We start from the raw sequence: 16,997 nt of genomic DNA, 5'->3' as shown, positions 1-16,997 counted from the left end.
CGCCGATGCCGGCTACGGGCTGGAGGTGCTGAAGGGCGGCGTGCTGCTGGGCTCGGTGCGGCTGGAGGGCGGCAGCTGGTTCCTGGTAGGGAGGCTGCCCGGCTGCGCACTGGCCCTGGAGCACCCGTCGGTGTCGAGGCACCACGCCGTGCTGCAATACCGCGGCCGCTCCGCCGACGGCCCCGACGCCGATGCCGGCTTCTACGTGTACGACCTGGGCAGCACGCACGGCACCTTCCTCAACAAGGCGCGGGTGCCGCCGCGCACCTACTGCCGCGTGCGGGTGGGCCACGGGCTGCGCTTCGGCGGCAGCTCCCGCCTCTTCCTCCTGCAGGTAGGCCGGGAGAGGGGAATCAGACTGCACGGCGGCTTTCCCGGGTTACGCGTGGGAGTTCAGGTGGCTCTGCCCAATCTCAGGGGCCTGGAGCAAGTGGGAAACGCGTCTTAGATGTGGGGTGGTTCAGCTGCACTCATATCAATTTGAGCAGGCTGCCCAGAGGAGCTGTGGGTGCCCCATCCCTGGAGGTGTCGAGGCCAGGTTAGACAGGGCCCTGTGCAGCTTGTGATGGTGGGAGCAGCCCTGCCCATAGCTGGGGGTTGGAAATGAGTGGGCTTTGAGATCCCTTCCATCCCAAACCATTTTGTGATTCCTTGTGCCCAAAAGAGATCTTGTATTAGTAGGAGTCAGAGGGCTTAGCTACTTGTTCCTCAAATGCTTCCATTGTGGCACTGGTGGAAATCCTTGCTTTCTGCCTTTAAATAAAACTATGTTTGAGCTGCCTGCAACTAAACAGTAATGCTTATCTCTTTTTGCCCTCTGGCCACTAAAATTGATATATCTGAGCATGCAATCTATAACAATTAGTCCAGTAATTCAGCTTTTACACAAGCACTGTGATCCGTTTACGTTACTGCCTGTAATTTGCATGTCTATTGAAAAGAAAAGTTTTTTTTTTTCCTCTCCAAAACACTTTCACAAAGCTGTTCTTTGTGACATAGGGACCTGAAGAGGACCAGGAGTCTGAGTCAGAGCTGACCGTGACACAGCTGAAGGCACTGCGGAAGCAGCAGCAAGCAAAGCTGGAAAAAACCATGCTGGGAGAAGATTCTGATGAGGAAGATGAAAAAGAGGAGCAAGGAAACGAGAGCAATCAGAATGTTGATATGAGCTGCTCATGGGGAATGGGTGAGTACTGATGCATAGATTAGCTGATACACCTTGGGAGGCTTTTAAGTGAATTTTCAGTTAGTACTGGCATTGAAATCCCAGTTCAATTCCAAAGCATCCAAAGCCAGTTGTATAATTAATGAATATAAAGATGTTATAATTATGAAATAAACAAGAGAGTTTGGCTAAGCAGGGTATAATAACAAAGAGAATAGATAGGATGCTTACCCATGTCCTGGGCTCGCTGCAGAACTCCAGAGGAGGGATCTCCAGAAGAGATCCTTTCCTAGTGATAGTCAGCTCTTAAATGGGTTTGGGAGAGGTGGAGACAGGCTCCACCCTTCTGGCAGCACAGGTGAATTGCCTTCACATGTTCTCCCCTGGCTGACTCATTGCTCACCTCAGGTGATCAATCAGAGGTTCAGGCCATGACTCAGCAGTTCCCATCCACCAGTGAATGTTTTTGAGTACAAATCAGTCCTTTTCTTTTTAAAAAAATAGGAGTGCTGTGAGAAGGCAAAACAGAGAGGTTTTGTTGGTTGTTTTTTGTTTTTTTTTTTAATTGGAGAAAAGGAGGTTTGTCTGTACTTCAAAAATGACATGAAACTGAGAGTTTAGTTTATGCAATGTTGTTGTTTTTTTTTTTTCCCCCCCATGGTGACGTCTTTGCCTGGCAGGTGGAATTCAAATACTTGAGACTGCTTACGCAAGAAGGCTCTCTTCAGGTTTTTAATATGAAGTCCACATCTTAGATAAATAGTTATTAATGAGCTTTTCAGTACAAAATTAATTGTTTTGCGAGTTAAAATGTATAAGCACATAAACCCTTGAAAGTGCAGAAACAGCACTGACGTGCAAAACTGCGTCTTAAAACAGTAATAAGTGGTTTATGATTGGATACAGAAACAGTTAAGGTTTATAACTTTAGGATGATATAGCTGATACTACTTTCAAAATGACGATATTTGAAATTTCTTGGTGTTCTCATTCTAACTTTTCACCATTTTGTTTGAATTTTGGTTTTCCAGGGGAGGATGCTGAGGAGGACGAGGCTGAAGAAAACCCTATTGCTATTGAATTTCAGGATGTACAAGATGCCTTCTATATGAAGGATCCCAGGAAGGCTCTGCAGGGCTTTTTTGACAGAGAAGGTATTTTTTACTTTAGATTATTTTTGTTTAGTAGAGTTGTATAATCAATGAATATAAAGATGTTATAATTATGAAGTAAACAAGAGAGTTTGGCTAAGCAGGTTATAATAACAAAAAGAGAATAGATAGGATGATTACCTGTGTCCTGGGCTCACTGCAAAACTCCAGAGGAGGGATCTCCAGAAGACATCCTTTCCCAGTTCTTAAATGGGTTTGGGAGAGGTGGAGACAGGCTCCACCCCTTCTGGCAGCACAGGTGAATTGCCTTCATGATTCAGTAGTTCCCATACATGGGTGTTTCCCATTTTTCTCTGGGAATTAAAGTGTAAAAGTAAAACTTTACATTGTGGGTAGGGCTTTTTGTTTTGTCAAGGTTTTGGTGTTCTTCTTTTTTAATTTCTAACTTCTCAACTGGAAGTTACAGAGAGCACCTTGTGTTTCACTGGAGTGCCACTCAAATCACATCCATCTTTTGATACTATTGAAAAGTTTCAAACCATCAAATTCCAGATGGTGCTATTCAGGAGATAGAACTGGAAAATACTGAAAGACAATGAGTGGATTTAAGCTTACTAATGACTTAGGTATTTTTTAACATGAAAAATTAATCTTCAAGGTAAACAATATTTGTAAACCCAAAATGCAAACTGTTGTTCCCTCAGTATTATTACTTCTATACCTGCAGGTGCAAGATTTTTTTTTTCTTTGAACTATGCTTTACCAAACAGGTCACTTAAAGATCCTTGACTGTGAAAAAAGCGTCCAAATGAACTTAATATCAACTGAAGATCACATGGCCTAAAAAGTAAAAAAAAAAAAAAAGCAAACTTTCTCATTATTCCTTCTTACTTCATCTTTGCTAACTACGTCAACTTTCATTTTTTCCTCTCCAGGAGAAGAGTTAGAATACGAATATGATGATCGTGGGCACAATAGCTGGCTATGCAGGGTTAAGTATGTATAGCTTCATTCACTTTTGTACATAGAAACTGGCTTCATTGAACTCACAAATAGAAGTTGAAGGAACTACTTGTCTATCAAGCTTGCCAAGGAAGCCAGCTGGAATTACACTTAAGTCCTGATACTGAAAAGATCAAGGATCAGTGTCTACTTTAGTGTCTACTACTTTTCTGATCTGTCAGCATTTGATACTACTAAGAGATGAAAATTGGGAAAACATAACACCAGGTTCTCTCAGTTCCCCTGGTTTTGAGAAATATGTGAAATTGAAATGCCAGACAAGAAACTAGGAAGCAGTATTTTAATTCCTAATGGAAAAGATGGAAAAAGCATTTATTCTACTGTGCACCCCCAGTTCAGTTATTTGATGGTATAATGTAGTTTTTGTTGAATCCCTTCCACTGGCCAGTAACATCATCATTCTCTTACTAAGCAGGAGAAGGTGAGCAGGTGAGAAGTAAGCAGGATAGGTCTCAAATAGATAGGCACATCATCTCATCATTTGTTAAGGAAACTTTGCTTCAGCATGGCACAAAGTATTTGTTACTGGTGTTGCATAGATACAAGATGAATGTGAATGGAGGAAGATTTCTTGTTTGGGCTAGCAAAATAAAAATTTACTTAAGCTTAGAAAGTGTGTGCTTGTGTTTGGGTTAGTAGCGTATCAAATGAAATGTAAAAATAGGTAACCCACAAAAGACTATAGAGAGGTGGAAGAAACAATGTCAGCATGACAAACACAATATGTGAGTAGCATCCATGAAAAGCTGTTTCTATTGAAGCTGTTCTGTGGTCCTTTGAACTGAACAGGTTGCCTGTGGATGATGCATCAGGGAAGCAGCTAGTGGCAGAGGTTCTCCATTCAGGAAAGAAGAAAGAAGCAATGATCCAGTGTGCGCTGGAAGCTTGCAGGCTACTGGATGCTAGGGGAGTATTGAGGCAAGAAGCAGGTAAATAACCCATTAAATGCTGAGCTAGTTCTAAAAAAGCTGAAGCTCTAGGAATTCAAGGTTGCTCTACTGAATTTCTTTGACTTCTCAGTGGTCTGTAAATTATTTTGTTCCTTGCTTTCTCTCTTAAACCTTTCCCAGTATCTCGAAAAAGGAAGTCAAAGAATTGGGAAGATGAGGATTTTTATGACAGTGATGATGACACCTTTCTTGATCGAACTGGTGCTGTGGAAAAGAAGCGACTGAACAGAATGAAAAAAGCTGGTAAAATAGAAGAAAAACCAGAGACTTATGACTCACTGGTAAGAATAATTACAGCATGGCAGGCCTTTTCTTTAATGAATGTATAATTACTAAGAAGGAAAGTTTAAAAACATTTCCAGATTTTTTTGTTGTTGTTGGCCTGAACTCTAGTATTATTTCAGATCTTTATCAATGGACCAGGTTAACATTGATAGTTATAGAATGCAGTGCTTTTTAAAAGTATTGAGAGAAAAAGAATTGGATCTAGAAGAAACCTTAATAACAGAAAGTAATTTATTACTTAAATGTAATACTTGATGTACTTGATCTACATCACAGAAACCATTACTGGGACTGGTACTAACTGATACCTATCTGCTACCTTATGCAAAAAGGATAACTGGCTATGGAGCATGAACTGCCTTGTTACCAGGAACTGTCACAACTTAAAACCAATTTGCCTGCAAAGAAGTAGTCTTCAGCTTCTTCAGAGAGGAGGGTTTAGTTCTTGAGGTTCTGTCACTATATACAATCTTTAATTTGTCCTAAACTAGGAGAGACAAATGGAACTGCAAGTTCTACACAGGCAATAGGGTGTGGGAGAAGCAAGGAGGTGGGTGTAGGGAGGTTTGGAGAATTGTAATGATGGTAGAACATAACTCTAAAAGCATTATGTGTTGTCTTGTGTTTCAAAAAGTTCTTTCATACTGTTCAAATAACTTCTTGATATAATCTAGATCATTCTTAAAAACAGTGTATTTTTCATCCCAGAAATTCTGGATCAAAAATCAGGAATAGAAGAATAGAAATAATGTGGTAGGATATTTGAGGAATGTTTAGAAGGAAATTTTTAAGAAAATAAAAGTCTTACAAGCTTCTTTTTTCCTCATAGGTTATAAAGCTAAAGGAGGCTGAAAATGAGCTCTCTGAGATAACAGAAAAGCTGAAGGCTTCAGGGAAAGGTAGGACACAAAGTCTCTGATATTAGTGCTTTTCATTAGAAAAATGAAACAATAAATAAATAAAAATACATTTTTGTATATCATAGAATCATGCCTAAGTGCATTTTTTCATGTCCCCTTTTCACAAAGGGGGAGGAAAATATACAGGAAACAGATTATCTGAAGGAGCATGCTTGGTGCTCATCATCCAGTATTTATGTGCTTTATATGCTTAGCCACTTATTAATGAATGCAACTGTATAGTCACTGAATATAAAGACATTATAATTATGAAATAAACAAGAGAGTTTGGCAAAGCAAGTTATAATAACAAAAAGAGAATAAATAGAAAGCTTACCTGCATCCTGGGCTTGCTACAAAACTCCAGAGGAGGGATCTCCAGAAGAGATCCTTTCCTAGTCATAGTCAGCTCTTAAATGGGTCTAGGAGAGGAGGAGACAGGCTCCACCCCCTTCTGGCAGCACAGGTGAATTGCCTTCACCTGTACTCCCCTGTCTGACTCATTGCTCATCTCAGGTGATCAATCAGAGGTTCAGGCCGTGATTCAGCAGTTCCCATACAGCAACTTTTCCCAGAAGTATACTACATCAAAGGTAAAGGGGAGAGTGTACGAAATCCTGGAACATAACAGGGTGAACGTTATTACTGTTTATCTGCTGATAATAGCAAAACTGACCCAATTCAAACACTGCATTTTTCTGTCTGTTCCAGAACCACTTATAAGGGACAAGCCAACAACTGAAAGAGAAAAGACAGTATCTTTCATTTCACTTCTCTCATTGCAAGTGCATCTTAAAAAGGAAAGCTCACTGAGCTTGCTAGCTAGGGAATCCTTCAGGTTTTCAGGATTATGTCTGGCTATGAAGGCAGACCACTTCCTAAATGGGAAAATATCTTGGCCAGTAACTTAAATTTAAAAGTATTCTACACAAAGAAGTACATTTTAATTTAAATTACTGATAACATCTTGTGGAATAAAAAGAAGGCATGAAGGAAACCTTTTCTAGGTTGGCTCACAATACAAAAAGCTTTCTAACCAAATCAACTTTATTGAAGGCTGCAATGCCAGTTTGTCAGAAGTTCTTCAGGAAACCTGCAATCTGCAAGAAAACAGCAATCTGACAGCAGAGCTATCTTTTGTGAATTACATTTCTTCCTGGTTATTCAGAGCTGCACCCAAACGCATTTGAATGAAAGTTTGTGTTGATGATTGATTCTACTAAATGACAGTTCAGGAAACCTTACTGTTTCAGTGATCAGTTCAGTGTCTTTGAAATAAATGTTTTCAAAGTGAATTTACTGAAACGTAGTTCATGACCAACTAACTAGTAGGAGAAGCTAATGGTGTGAGATAGATAATTCCCATCTCTCATGTGACATGTGACATGAAGCTTTTGTTTCTTGTTTTTCAACCAGGATGATTGAAATACAGAACAAAGGATCAGTTCATTTATAGACTGCTCCTAACACCATATAATTCCAATGATATGTTGTCATAGTCTGGTAAATTGTAGCTTGTTATATAGATAGCTTAAAGCCTCAGCAAAATAGCAATTTCAGCACTCAGAAGTTAGCTTTAACAGCCTGTAAGGTATTGCAGTACAAAATGATTCAGTATCAAATGCAAACTTTCTAAAAGTAGGCCAGGATAAAACAAAGTATTCTGCCATGAGTTTGTGTGTGTGTTTTAGTTGCTTGTATTTTCTCAGATTTTCTTTGGTTGCCTCAGGTTAATCAGAGATGTGGAATACATCTTTAAGACAGGAGCATATGTACTGGTCATGAGTGATCCATGTACTCTCTGGAGCTGTCTGGCACAGTTGCAGCATTACATATAGTTTCAGAGCTGTAAGGCACTTTGTCTGGCTCTTTGTAAGAGAGACCAATGAGTGAATGACTGGCTAAATTGCAACACCTCTTACCAAGCACTTGGCGAGATTAAGTGACTGTTGAAAAAGTCTCTATGAAAGTTCATAAATTGTCCACTAGAGTTTTTCAGAAGTAACTACAAACATACTGACTTGGCTTCTCTTAATTCACTGACACAACTGAATGAAAAAAACAAAACCAAAAAAAAACACACAGAGGTCTTCAGTCTCATTTTTGGTTGCCAGTTCAGAGGAGAATTATTGCTAAGCTGATGGTGCAGTAAATAGCCCAGTAGCTTTTTATTCCCTGGAATATTAAGTATAATAGCCAGGATTGATTCGCCTCCCAGCAATATCAAATTTTCCTTAAATAGCTTGGAAAAGGGCTGCAGCAGATAGTGTATGCCCAAGTAACCCTGTATGCTCAACTACCTGATCTAAGGCACTGTGGGCAGAATCAGAGAAACCTGTTTGCTAGGAGGATCATCTGACAGACTGAAGATCATCCAGTGAAGCAGCCTTACGCTGGTCTGGGACTAAAGCAGTGAGCTGTGAAACTGCAGTTCCTTCAGCTGTTCTGAATTACCTGACTAGACATGAAAAGCTACTATTGAAATCCAGTGCTTAAATTAAATGGTCGTTCCTCTCAGCTTCTGCCTAGTTTCTGCTGGGTGATTCAGACTGCTTATTAACTGGCTTTTCAATGATCATTTCTATCTAAGTTCATACACAGAGCTAGGAAAGACCATGTCTGAGTTGCTTTTATAACATTTCATTGTTATTTATATTTGGTTGAAGATGGATGCTCTTGTCTTTTGGAGCCTATTAATCTTGTGTGTCTTCAATTATTGTTGTGGCTTTTTATGCTTGCAAAATGCAAACTAGGTTTTGTCTCCAAATCAGAAATATCCTTTCCATTTGAGTACATTGGAAAATGTTAGACTTATTAGCTTTTTGTGTAAATATTTCATGTCATGTACAACTGCTAAGTATCTGCTCATAACAATAATTTAGATTTGTGCATATTTAAAATTGCAAGTGCTACTTAATCAGCTACAGCTGAATTAAATTAACTCATTTGTCACAATTATTCATGCGCAGAAAAAGATAAATGCTTATAAAGCTGCAAATAAATATCAGATTTGCCAATTTTTGTAGTAGAAAAGCAGAAGACTGCTTGTGTAAAGGTTTGTTAATAGCAACGTTTTTCTTTGCCTCTAAGTTATTTCTGAGCACAATATAAAAACATTTGAAGCAGTGTCCAAGCCCAGAAAAAGTTTTCCTAGTTTGCTTTGTTTATAAATTCCTCGTGTTAGAATTGTGTATTTATTTTTCTTACTTGTTAGAGCTTGACTTTTTCCTCCTGAATTTTATTTTAGTTAGTCAAATATGCATAAAAATATTAATATCTGAAATAAGATGAAGTAAAAGGACTGTTGGGTTTTGTTGTTCTCCCCCTCAAGCCCCCTCCCTTCCCCCCCTTCCGCCCAAGTACAGGGCACTGTTTTCGTGTTATAAAATAAGTCAAAACACAGGTAGATTTTATGTGGTTGTCTTAATGTAGAAAGCTATTCTCATACATACTCAGTCCTCCAGAGATGGGAGGCAGCATCATGTGATTCATTTTTAGGTTTGCATATGTAATTACACGAGCATTCCAGGAAAGCCAAAACAGGATTCCCCATGCAGTGGTGTGGGATACATTGTTTATTTTGGACTGTGACTACAAAAAGGACCCAACAGCCACTTTTTTTTAGGGACAGCAGATCTTGAATTGAGACACATTATGGACAGATTTGCTCGTAACTAAACATTCAACTTTGAGAGGCTTTGATATCTAAGTGGTTTAAAATTTATTGTTAGGCTTTGTTAGGAGAAATGTTTTCATCCTTCCAGAGCTATCAACCTCCATTATTTCCCATTCAAAAAGATTTTGCAGAGAAGAGAGTCATTCCTATATACGTTATACTACTCCCTTTAGTCTCATTTCCCCCCTCACAACAATATGCTTCTTACCATTATCTTGCCCAGGCCAATCTCAGCCAGCAGCTCAAGACTCCTTGGATGAATTCATGACAGAAATAAAATCAGGAAGCACCTTAGACAGCGTGACTCGAAAGAAACTTCATCTGCGGTCATTTGAGTTGAAGAAAGAGCAGCAGAGACTGAAAGGGTTAATAAAGCTCGTCAAGCCTGCAGAACTGCCTGAGCTGAAGCCCCCGTAAGTTTTGGATAAAGTTTGAAAAAAAATCACTGTTGTTACTTTCTATGGGCAATTGTGCACCCTCCCATTAAGTAGACAGTTTTCCAAATGCAAAAGCAACAATGCCTTCACAACTACCTGCCACTAAAGAGCCACTGCTGCTTCTGTGGCCAAGGTAGATGCACTGCAGATGAAGATAAGATAAGATGAGAGCTGGAAGGAGCTGGAAGCCTGTTGTCAGTCCTTTTTTTTTTTAAACCATTTTTCCTAATCTGTATCCAGAAGGAACTGAAGAATTTTACAGTACTTTTTACGATATGAAACTCATTTTTACTCTGTGAAAGGTAGAAGTCAAGTAGAAATGGCTGTTCAAATACTGCACAGCAATGCTACCACAATTCATGGAAGCGTGTGCTGGGCTCATCACTTGCTAATGGCAACTTAGAGGTTTAATTAGAGGTTTAATTGCTTAACTTGTTTAAATTGAGGTTTGGCCTCCAATTGTTTATACATATACACATACATATTATACATATGTAAGTATATATGTGCATTTGAATTTGAGAGAGTCTGATAGGTGTTTTTTTCTCTCCTGTTATAACAAGTGTCTGACTCCTAAAACAGACATGTAGGATGGAGGAGTCATCTCCTGAAATCTCCTCTTTAGATGCTGCAAGTGAGAGAAATAAAGTCTTTATGCAAAATCTTTGTTTGTATTTGTAAATATAAGACTTGATTGATACTCTATATACTGTTTTTCTTTGTATCTAATTTTCATTAGGACTGGGAGTTACAGTCTGGAAGCAAACAGCAAGTCTAAAAAGATTACCCTCCCTCTCTTCGGTGCTATGAAAGGGGGGAGCAAATTCAAGCTGAAAACTGGAAGCCTAGGGGTAAGTGCTCTGAGTCAGGCACTAATTCTCAGACGTCATCTCAGGCTATAGAGCCTGTAGGTGGAAACTGTTTTTTATCAGATGTACAAAAACACCATGGAGGAGCAAGATTGGAGGAGTGGAGAAATGTGCAGGGCAGGAAGCAGTTACTGTCAAACTCAGTGTTGCTCTTAGGAAAAGCCTGCATTCTCTAACTATGGGTTAGACATCTTTTTTCTTCTTCCATCTCTGCCAATATCTTTTCCTTTACAACTTAACTATTTTTCATCCTGAGTGTTCTCTACCAGTTGTTCCTGTGACTGTAACATGCATGCTTTGTCCTGTAACAAGTATTGGTGACATCTACTTCCATATTATCCTAGTATTAATGCACAGTTCTTTGTCGTGCAGAAGTTGCCTGACAAGCGTCCACATGTCCCTGAAAGCTTGTTAAAAATGAAAGATGATGGACCTGAGGAGGAAGAAGAGGAGGAAGAAGAGGAAGAAATTGAGGAGGAGCAGAAAGTAGATGCAGTAAGCAGCAAAACATCAGATGTGGAAATGAAGGTGACAGTAGAAGAAGAAACAGGAAAAGAAGCAAATGGTCCCAATGGTGCTGCCTGTAATAATGAGAATCTAGAATCCCTTCAGGATGGTAAATGATGAGTTTTGATTTTTCCAGTAGCAAACCTGAGCCTGTAACTACTGATTCTTTTTGTCTAGAGTTATGGGAATCCTCTAAGATTTCGGTCACAGGTTTTCCAATAGCTTACAGCTTTTCCACAGATTTTTGCCATGAATCCAACATTTGTATGCAAGCAGGGCAGAAACAGGCAAGTTTCACCTGGTTCAAGTTGGAACTCTGCTTGGCAGTCAGTTTTTCCACACTTTTGGTAAAATAGCAATAATCTCCTGGATTCAAGAACGGTCATATTTTGATAAGCCCTGCTTTCATTAGGTTGAGTGTCCATGTGATAGTAAATGTAATGTGTTCTTGGCAGGGAGAGATATTTAATAGGAAAACAAATGCCTGTGTGAAGTTCTAGACAGCTTGTAAGGAGGAAAGTAATTTAAAAAGTAGGAAGGAAGAGGTATTTCCTTTGCACCTATGTAGTTTGTCTATAACCCATCCTTTTTTAAGTTAACTTGATGTATTTCAAAGCTTAGTAATGATGGTGTGTTTGGTCGCAGAAACCTAGTTCTAACTTCTTGTCAGAATGTTGGGCAGATTGCTCTTGAAAAGTATGTTTTAATTGATCACAAGTTTTCCTTTATTATTGTACTGCAATGGATTTAGATGAAATAAAGTGAAGGACTTCTAAGAGAAAACTTCTTCCTGAAACAAACAAAGCTAAGAGTTTCTTTTAAGTTTTTTTTTTTTCCTGAGGGATGCTAGCACTCCTACTCAGAGTTGCTGCATAGCATTCACATAACTCCTTTTATGTATTTAACAGGAGTTAGTTTTCAGCCTGAGCCAAAGATACTAAGGAATAAATCTCAGATGGGACCTTCACAAGAGAAATCTCAAGGTGAGATGTACAATTTAGATTACTATAGAAAGTAACAATTACATTCAGAAACTGCCTAAAGGAATTAGTGCTTTCTTATTAGGAGAAAGAAACTAAGCCTAATTTTAGACTCTAGAATCAGAATGAAAGATATAATGTCAGTTAGCACTCTAATGACCCAAATTACTCCTCTACTTGAACACGCACACACAAAAAAGTCAGTTCTCAAAATGAGCTCTGTGTGTGTGTGTGTGTGTGTGTGTGTGTGTGTGTGTAATGAGCAACTGGAGAGAGCTGTTTGAATTTTCTATTTTTTCCCCAACTCAAGTTCTTTTAGTGCATGTTTTCCTGTCCTCATCATCACATCCATAGACTTAAGTCAGAAAGGTCAGTATCTCATAGATTAAGAGGCAGAAAAGTCAGAGATACTTTTCTTTTACTTCCTCTCACCTACATTACTGCAAAATGATAAAAATAAAGAAAAAACATGATGGTCCTATGTAGTGAGCTGTGATGGATATATCCCAAAGGAAATAAATTTTCATGTGAGCTTATTTCTGATATAAGTTTCTAATGCATCTTAAATCTTTTTTTTTCTTTTTTTCCTCAGTATCTGAGGCAGTATGCAAGGAATCCAGAGAGACATGTGAGGAAGTTAAGAAAACTAATACCTCAAGCAAGGTCAGTTACAGTTGTGTCTCCTGCAGCCTAGGAGTTTTAAGGAATCATTTGGTAGATTCCTCATCAGTGAAATAGTAATAGTAACATACAACTACACACTGACATTGGATGCAGCTCTTGAAATCTCTGGTGACAAGGTAAAGCACAATATTTCAAGCATAACAGGGGTGTTCTGCAAAGCTGAAGTAAGCTAACAAGGCTTCCCAATTGAATCACAAATTTATTTTTCTAGCTTTTTGCTTAGCAGAGCTGAAGTTAAGCCTCTGGTAGTTGCTTCTTTTCCTTTATCACAAGAGTTGTAGAGCATAGGTGATCTCTGGGCTTTCAAAGTGGTATTGCAAAACTTTCATGGAGAAAAGCCTGGGAAACACTGACTGACACAGGACGTGCTGAACTAAAATTGTAGCTAGTCTGTATTGCCATTTCCAAGCCTCATTCCTTTCACTGAGATACAGTAAGATATCTAACAAGACTATTGTTTTTTGCAACCTAATTATTATTAAATTTGAGTGGATATACCAAATAACATGTTCCCCATGCATAAGGTTTGCAGTAAAATGTAAAGTATGAGTCTTCCATGTTTTAGGACAGAGGAAAATGTTGCCTTCCTGGAAGAGGTGGGAAGGAACTTCTCTGATGGTTTGCTCTTAGCCTAGTGATTATTGTGAGGCTCTTCCCTTTACAGTGCATCCCACCCTTTGCTGGCTACCAGAGACAATTACTCTAGTTGGTGGGCCATGAGTTCTGAGCACTATGATAGTTTTTTGTAGTGGCCATTGAGTTTTAGCCCTGTTCCACCTATTTAAAGAAACTTAACTCTCTGTAGCATGTGTATGCTGCTGCTGCTCTTACTAGCTCTGGCAAAGGACCCAAGGATTTTGTAGACGAGGCCTTTAGAATCATCCTTTCTTACTGGCCTGAAGTATGTTGATAAAGAAAATAAGGGTGAACTTTGCCTGTCAGAGCCCAGAATGCACCATTTCTATGGATATGGTAGAACAAGGCAGCTTCTCATGCTGAAGCAATCAAGTCAGCACCTCTCATCAGTACAGAGTTCACTCTAACACTGAGCATTCTCCAAATACCAGATGGCTTAGCTGTATTCTCTCTCCCATTACAAATCACTTTTTCCGCATGCTCTGCCTGCTACCAGGCTCAGATCTTGCATGGAAAATATCAACCTGAAGTCAGCCTATGTTTTTTTCTCTTCAACTATTTGAAGAATATCTTCAAATTGTACAAAACAGGAAAAGCAATTGTTTTTTTTTTAAGTGGCTGTTTTCAAACCGCATTTAGAAACTCTTCAGCTCCAGTATAATGTTTTTTAGAACATTAGTATTAGAGAAGAACTCTTTTAGAGGTTTATTTGGGGAAAGAAAGCTTTTTGAGGGCATGAAAAATTGCTTCAACTGCATAACTTAGGACTGTGTCACAACACTACAGAGTAATGGAAATCAGTGCTAAATGGGTACATTTTGAACTCTGAAATCTTTCACTTTACAGTTGTATGGTTTTATTTGTTAGCTACCTGTACGTGTTGAAAACAAAAGGCATCAAGAAAATGCTGATGTGACAAAAAGCTGCCATACAGCTGTGTCAACGGTAGCCTATTTTTGTTTGCTCTAAATATTGCAGTGATGCCAGTAAGACCTCACAAAAATTGGTTTTCTTTTGAAAAACTAAGTTATAGCTGAACTTTCATTTAAAAGTATATAACACGTAGTATACTTCTACAAGTCATATTAAGCCTGAAGTTTTTAGTGGGACTGTGCTATGAGAGCACTAAAGTACTTCAAAATCCTACTCTAAAGCTTTTCACTGCATAAAGAAACTCAATGTTGAATGACACTGCCAAATATTAGAGTGAGACAAACTGTCTGGAAGTGGAGTTGTGAAAGCAAGGGGAGAGCTTTCTTTGAAACCAAATATTTTCAAATATACTTCTGTTACTCAGTAAAGTTGTTGAATGTTGCATTGAATTCATATTTCCTGACTAGTCTGCCCAGCTGTACTGTCTGAATGCCATTGATAACTGGATTTGGTGCTGGCAATAGACTATTTTGAGAGGGACTTTGCACTAGACAATCTCCAGAGGTCCAGTCTAATCACCGGTTCTGCAACACTACTGGAAATAACCTGAAATAGAGTGTTTACTGTTTGTTTTAGTCCACAACCATTGTAGAAATAATCCTTATCTGTCAGTGTTTGTATTTGGATTAATGAGAGATTTATTGACTGACACATTGCTGAAGTGACACAGCACCTTAAAAGTCTCTTCTCCTTATGCAGGTCCAACAAGCTTTTTTTTCCTCACAATACCCAGATGATGACCCAGACTACTGCATATGGATTCCTCCTGCAGGTATTGACTATTTCTTTTTTTCATGTAATTTGAGAATGTATCTAACAAATAGTCCCTGTAATGTATTGAGGAAAAAGTAACATGGGAATACTTTACTGAGAACACAACAGTTTTTGGCTTTTTGTGCTCCATATTTATTTCTTATATCACCATATATTACCAAGCCTATAGCAGCTTCACCTCAGTGGACAGGTGCACCTGAAGTCTGGTTTTCAGTTTTCTAACACTTGGGAGACCTAACTGTATTTGCATACAGTGGTAAAATGATCTATCTGAAAGAAAAACTTAAAGTTTCACTAAGGATAAATATTCCAGCAACCTCAGCATTCCCAGTTCTTATGGAAGCTTGTGAAAGCTGAAAGTGTACTGCAGATTTTGTAAATACAAACTTGGGGGCATCTTTTAGAGAAAAATCTTGCTAATCCTTTGGTGAAGACGAGCTAAAACTGAACGTCTTAGTTCCAGAGTGTTTTTAGTTAAGTGGGGTTATTCTTAATTGCTCCAAAACTGAAAATTTATTTCTGTGCATAGGAGTTTCTGTAATGAGATCAAAGCTCAACTTTCATTTAGGAGATTCATGATTATGACTTTTATTGAGGCTGTTGCAGCCTTATAGTGTGGGCAGGTTCCAAGGGCAGTAGGTAAGTAAAAGTTAAGTAAACTGCATCCATAAGAGGGAGCTCCTTTTCCTCTCTCTACAGTCAGCTGTCTTAATAAGGATCCCAGGAAAAGAAGAAAAACAAATCAGGAATAGATGAAGTTTTGATACTAATATTAACTTTATGTTAAGAGGAGTTATACATCAAAAGACAATTTGGACTCTAGTATCCATTCTGGGTTTTATTCCTGTCTGACAGGTGCTGGCTAGAGAATAATACTTGTCTACAAGTCTGTCTTGTGCTAGTTTTTGGTAGGTTGTGTTATTGTTCTAGGCTTTTTAGTAACTTTATCTTTGTCCCTTAGATCAGAGCGGTGATGGCAAGACACATCTCAATGAGAAATATGGCTACTAAACTTCAAGCTCCCAAGAACAGATCTGAAGTTTGAAGGTCTGCTCTACTTCAGACTCTTTCACCACCCATTAAGTGAGTGATAAAAGAGCTGGGTTTTCAGACTTTTCCAGCTGTGCTGACTGTGAGCTTTTTGTCCTGTTGTTTGTCTTCCAAATACTTGTTTAAAAAAAAAAAAAAAAAGACTCCTGAGCCCACATATTCTTCTGCCTTATCCTTCTATTGTTAGCCTTGTTATCTTTATTTGGTGTGAAACTGCAGACTCATTTCTCCTTTTGTAAATTAAAAAAGATTAAAGATGTTAAACACCTCTACACTTCCAGGCTTGACATTTAATTTAGGTTGGTTTTATGCAATTAAACTGACACTACTGTTTTGCTTCTGATATTGGTTGAAAATAGCATCAGGGTAAACAAAACCTGAAAGTTCATAAGGGGATAAGGAGGAGGGCTCAAGGACCTCAAAGAGCACCTAGTTTCAGTCTCCCTGCCACGTGCAGGGTTGCCAACCATTAGACCAGGCTGCCCAGAGCCACATCCAGCCTGGCCTTGAATGCCTTCATAGATGGGGCATCCACAACCTCCTTGGGCAACCTGTTTCAGTTTCAATGCGTCACCACCCTCTGAAAAACTTCATCCTACTACCTGACCTAACCAAAGGTTAACTTGCAGCACATCCTCAGACAAGGGATCTCACTCTGTATGACTCTCCTGTGCACCAACCTGTCCATTTTCCTCACAGAGCTCATTTGCCACACTCAACAGCTCTACATCAGTCAAAGCCCTTGCTGCTGTAAGCACCGTTGAGACTTCCAGCAAAACAGAGACTGGAATTTCTGTCTGTGACTTAAGAAAGATGATTGACTACAGGGCCTTACACAGCCCACTCCCAACAGCTTTTAGTGCCACCATAGACAAACAGGAAGACTAATACCAAGTCAAGATCAAAACTTCAGTACTCTCTCACTATGTAGACTGTATCAGTACATTTATACAGCTTCTCTCTGAATACATAGTACCTAGACTCATAGTGAAAGACTGTTCGAAGCTGTGCATGCTG

General features: G+C 39.1%; 1 protein-coding gene across 1 annotated transcript; it reads left to right on the top strand.

The window, feature by feature from the left end:
- Position 1: 1 nt before the first annotated feature.
- Positions 2-16,254, top strand: SLC4A1AP (solute carrier family 4 member 1 adaptor protein; the record flags this gene model as incomplete). Its single annotated transcript, XM_010706980.3, has 14 exons — positions 2-334; positions 1,000-1,186; positions 2,197-2,319; positions 3,213-3,273; positions 4,090-4,229; positions 4,371-4,531; positions 5,365-5,434; positions 9,334-9,523; positions 10,287-10,398; positions 10,789-11,032; positions 11,832-11,906; positions 12,496-12,566; positions 14,856-14,928; positions 15,892-16,254. Coding segments are annotated over 14 exons (1,890 nt in total), but the record flags the coding sequence as incomplete, so codon positions are not given.
- Positions 16,255-16,997: the final 743 nt, after the last annotated feature.

Source organism: Meleagris gallopavo, chromosome 2 (assembly GCF_000146605.3).
Source record: "Meleagris gallopavo isolate NT-WF06-2002-E0010 breed Aviagen turkey brand Nicholas breeding stock chromosome 2, Turkey_5.1, whole genome shotgun sequence".
In the NCBI taxonomy this organism is placed as follows: domain Eukaryota; kingdom Metazoa; phylum Chordata; class Aves; order Galliformes; family Phasianidae; genus Meleagris; species Meleagris gallopavo.
The sequence above is the reverse complement of the archived record's forward strand: the minus strand, read 5'-3'. Positions and strand labels throughout refer to the sequence as shown.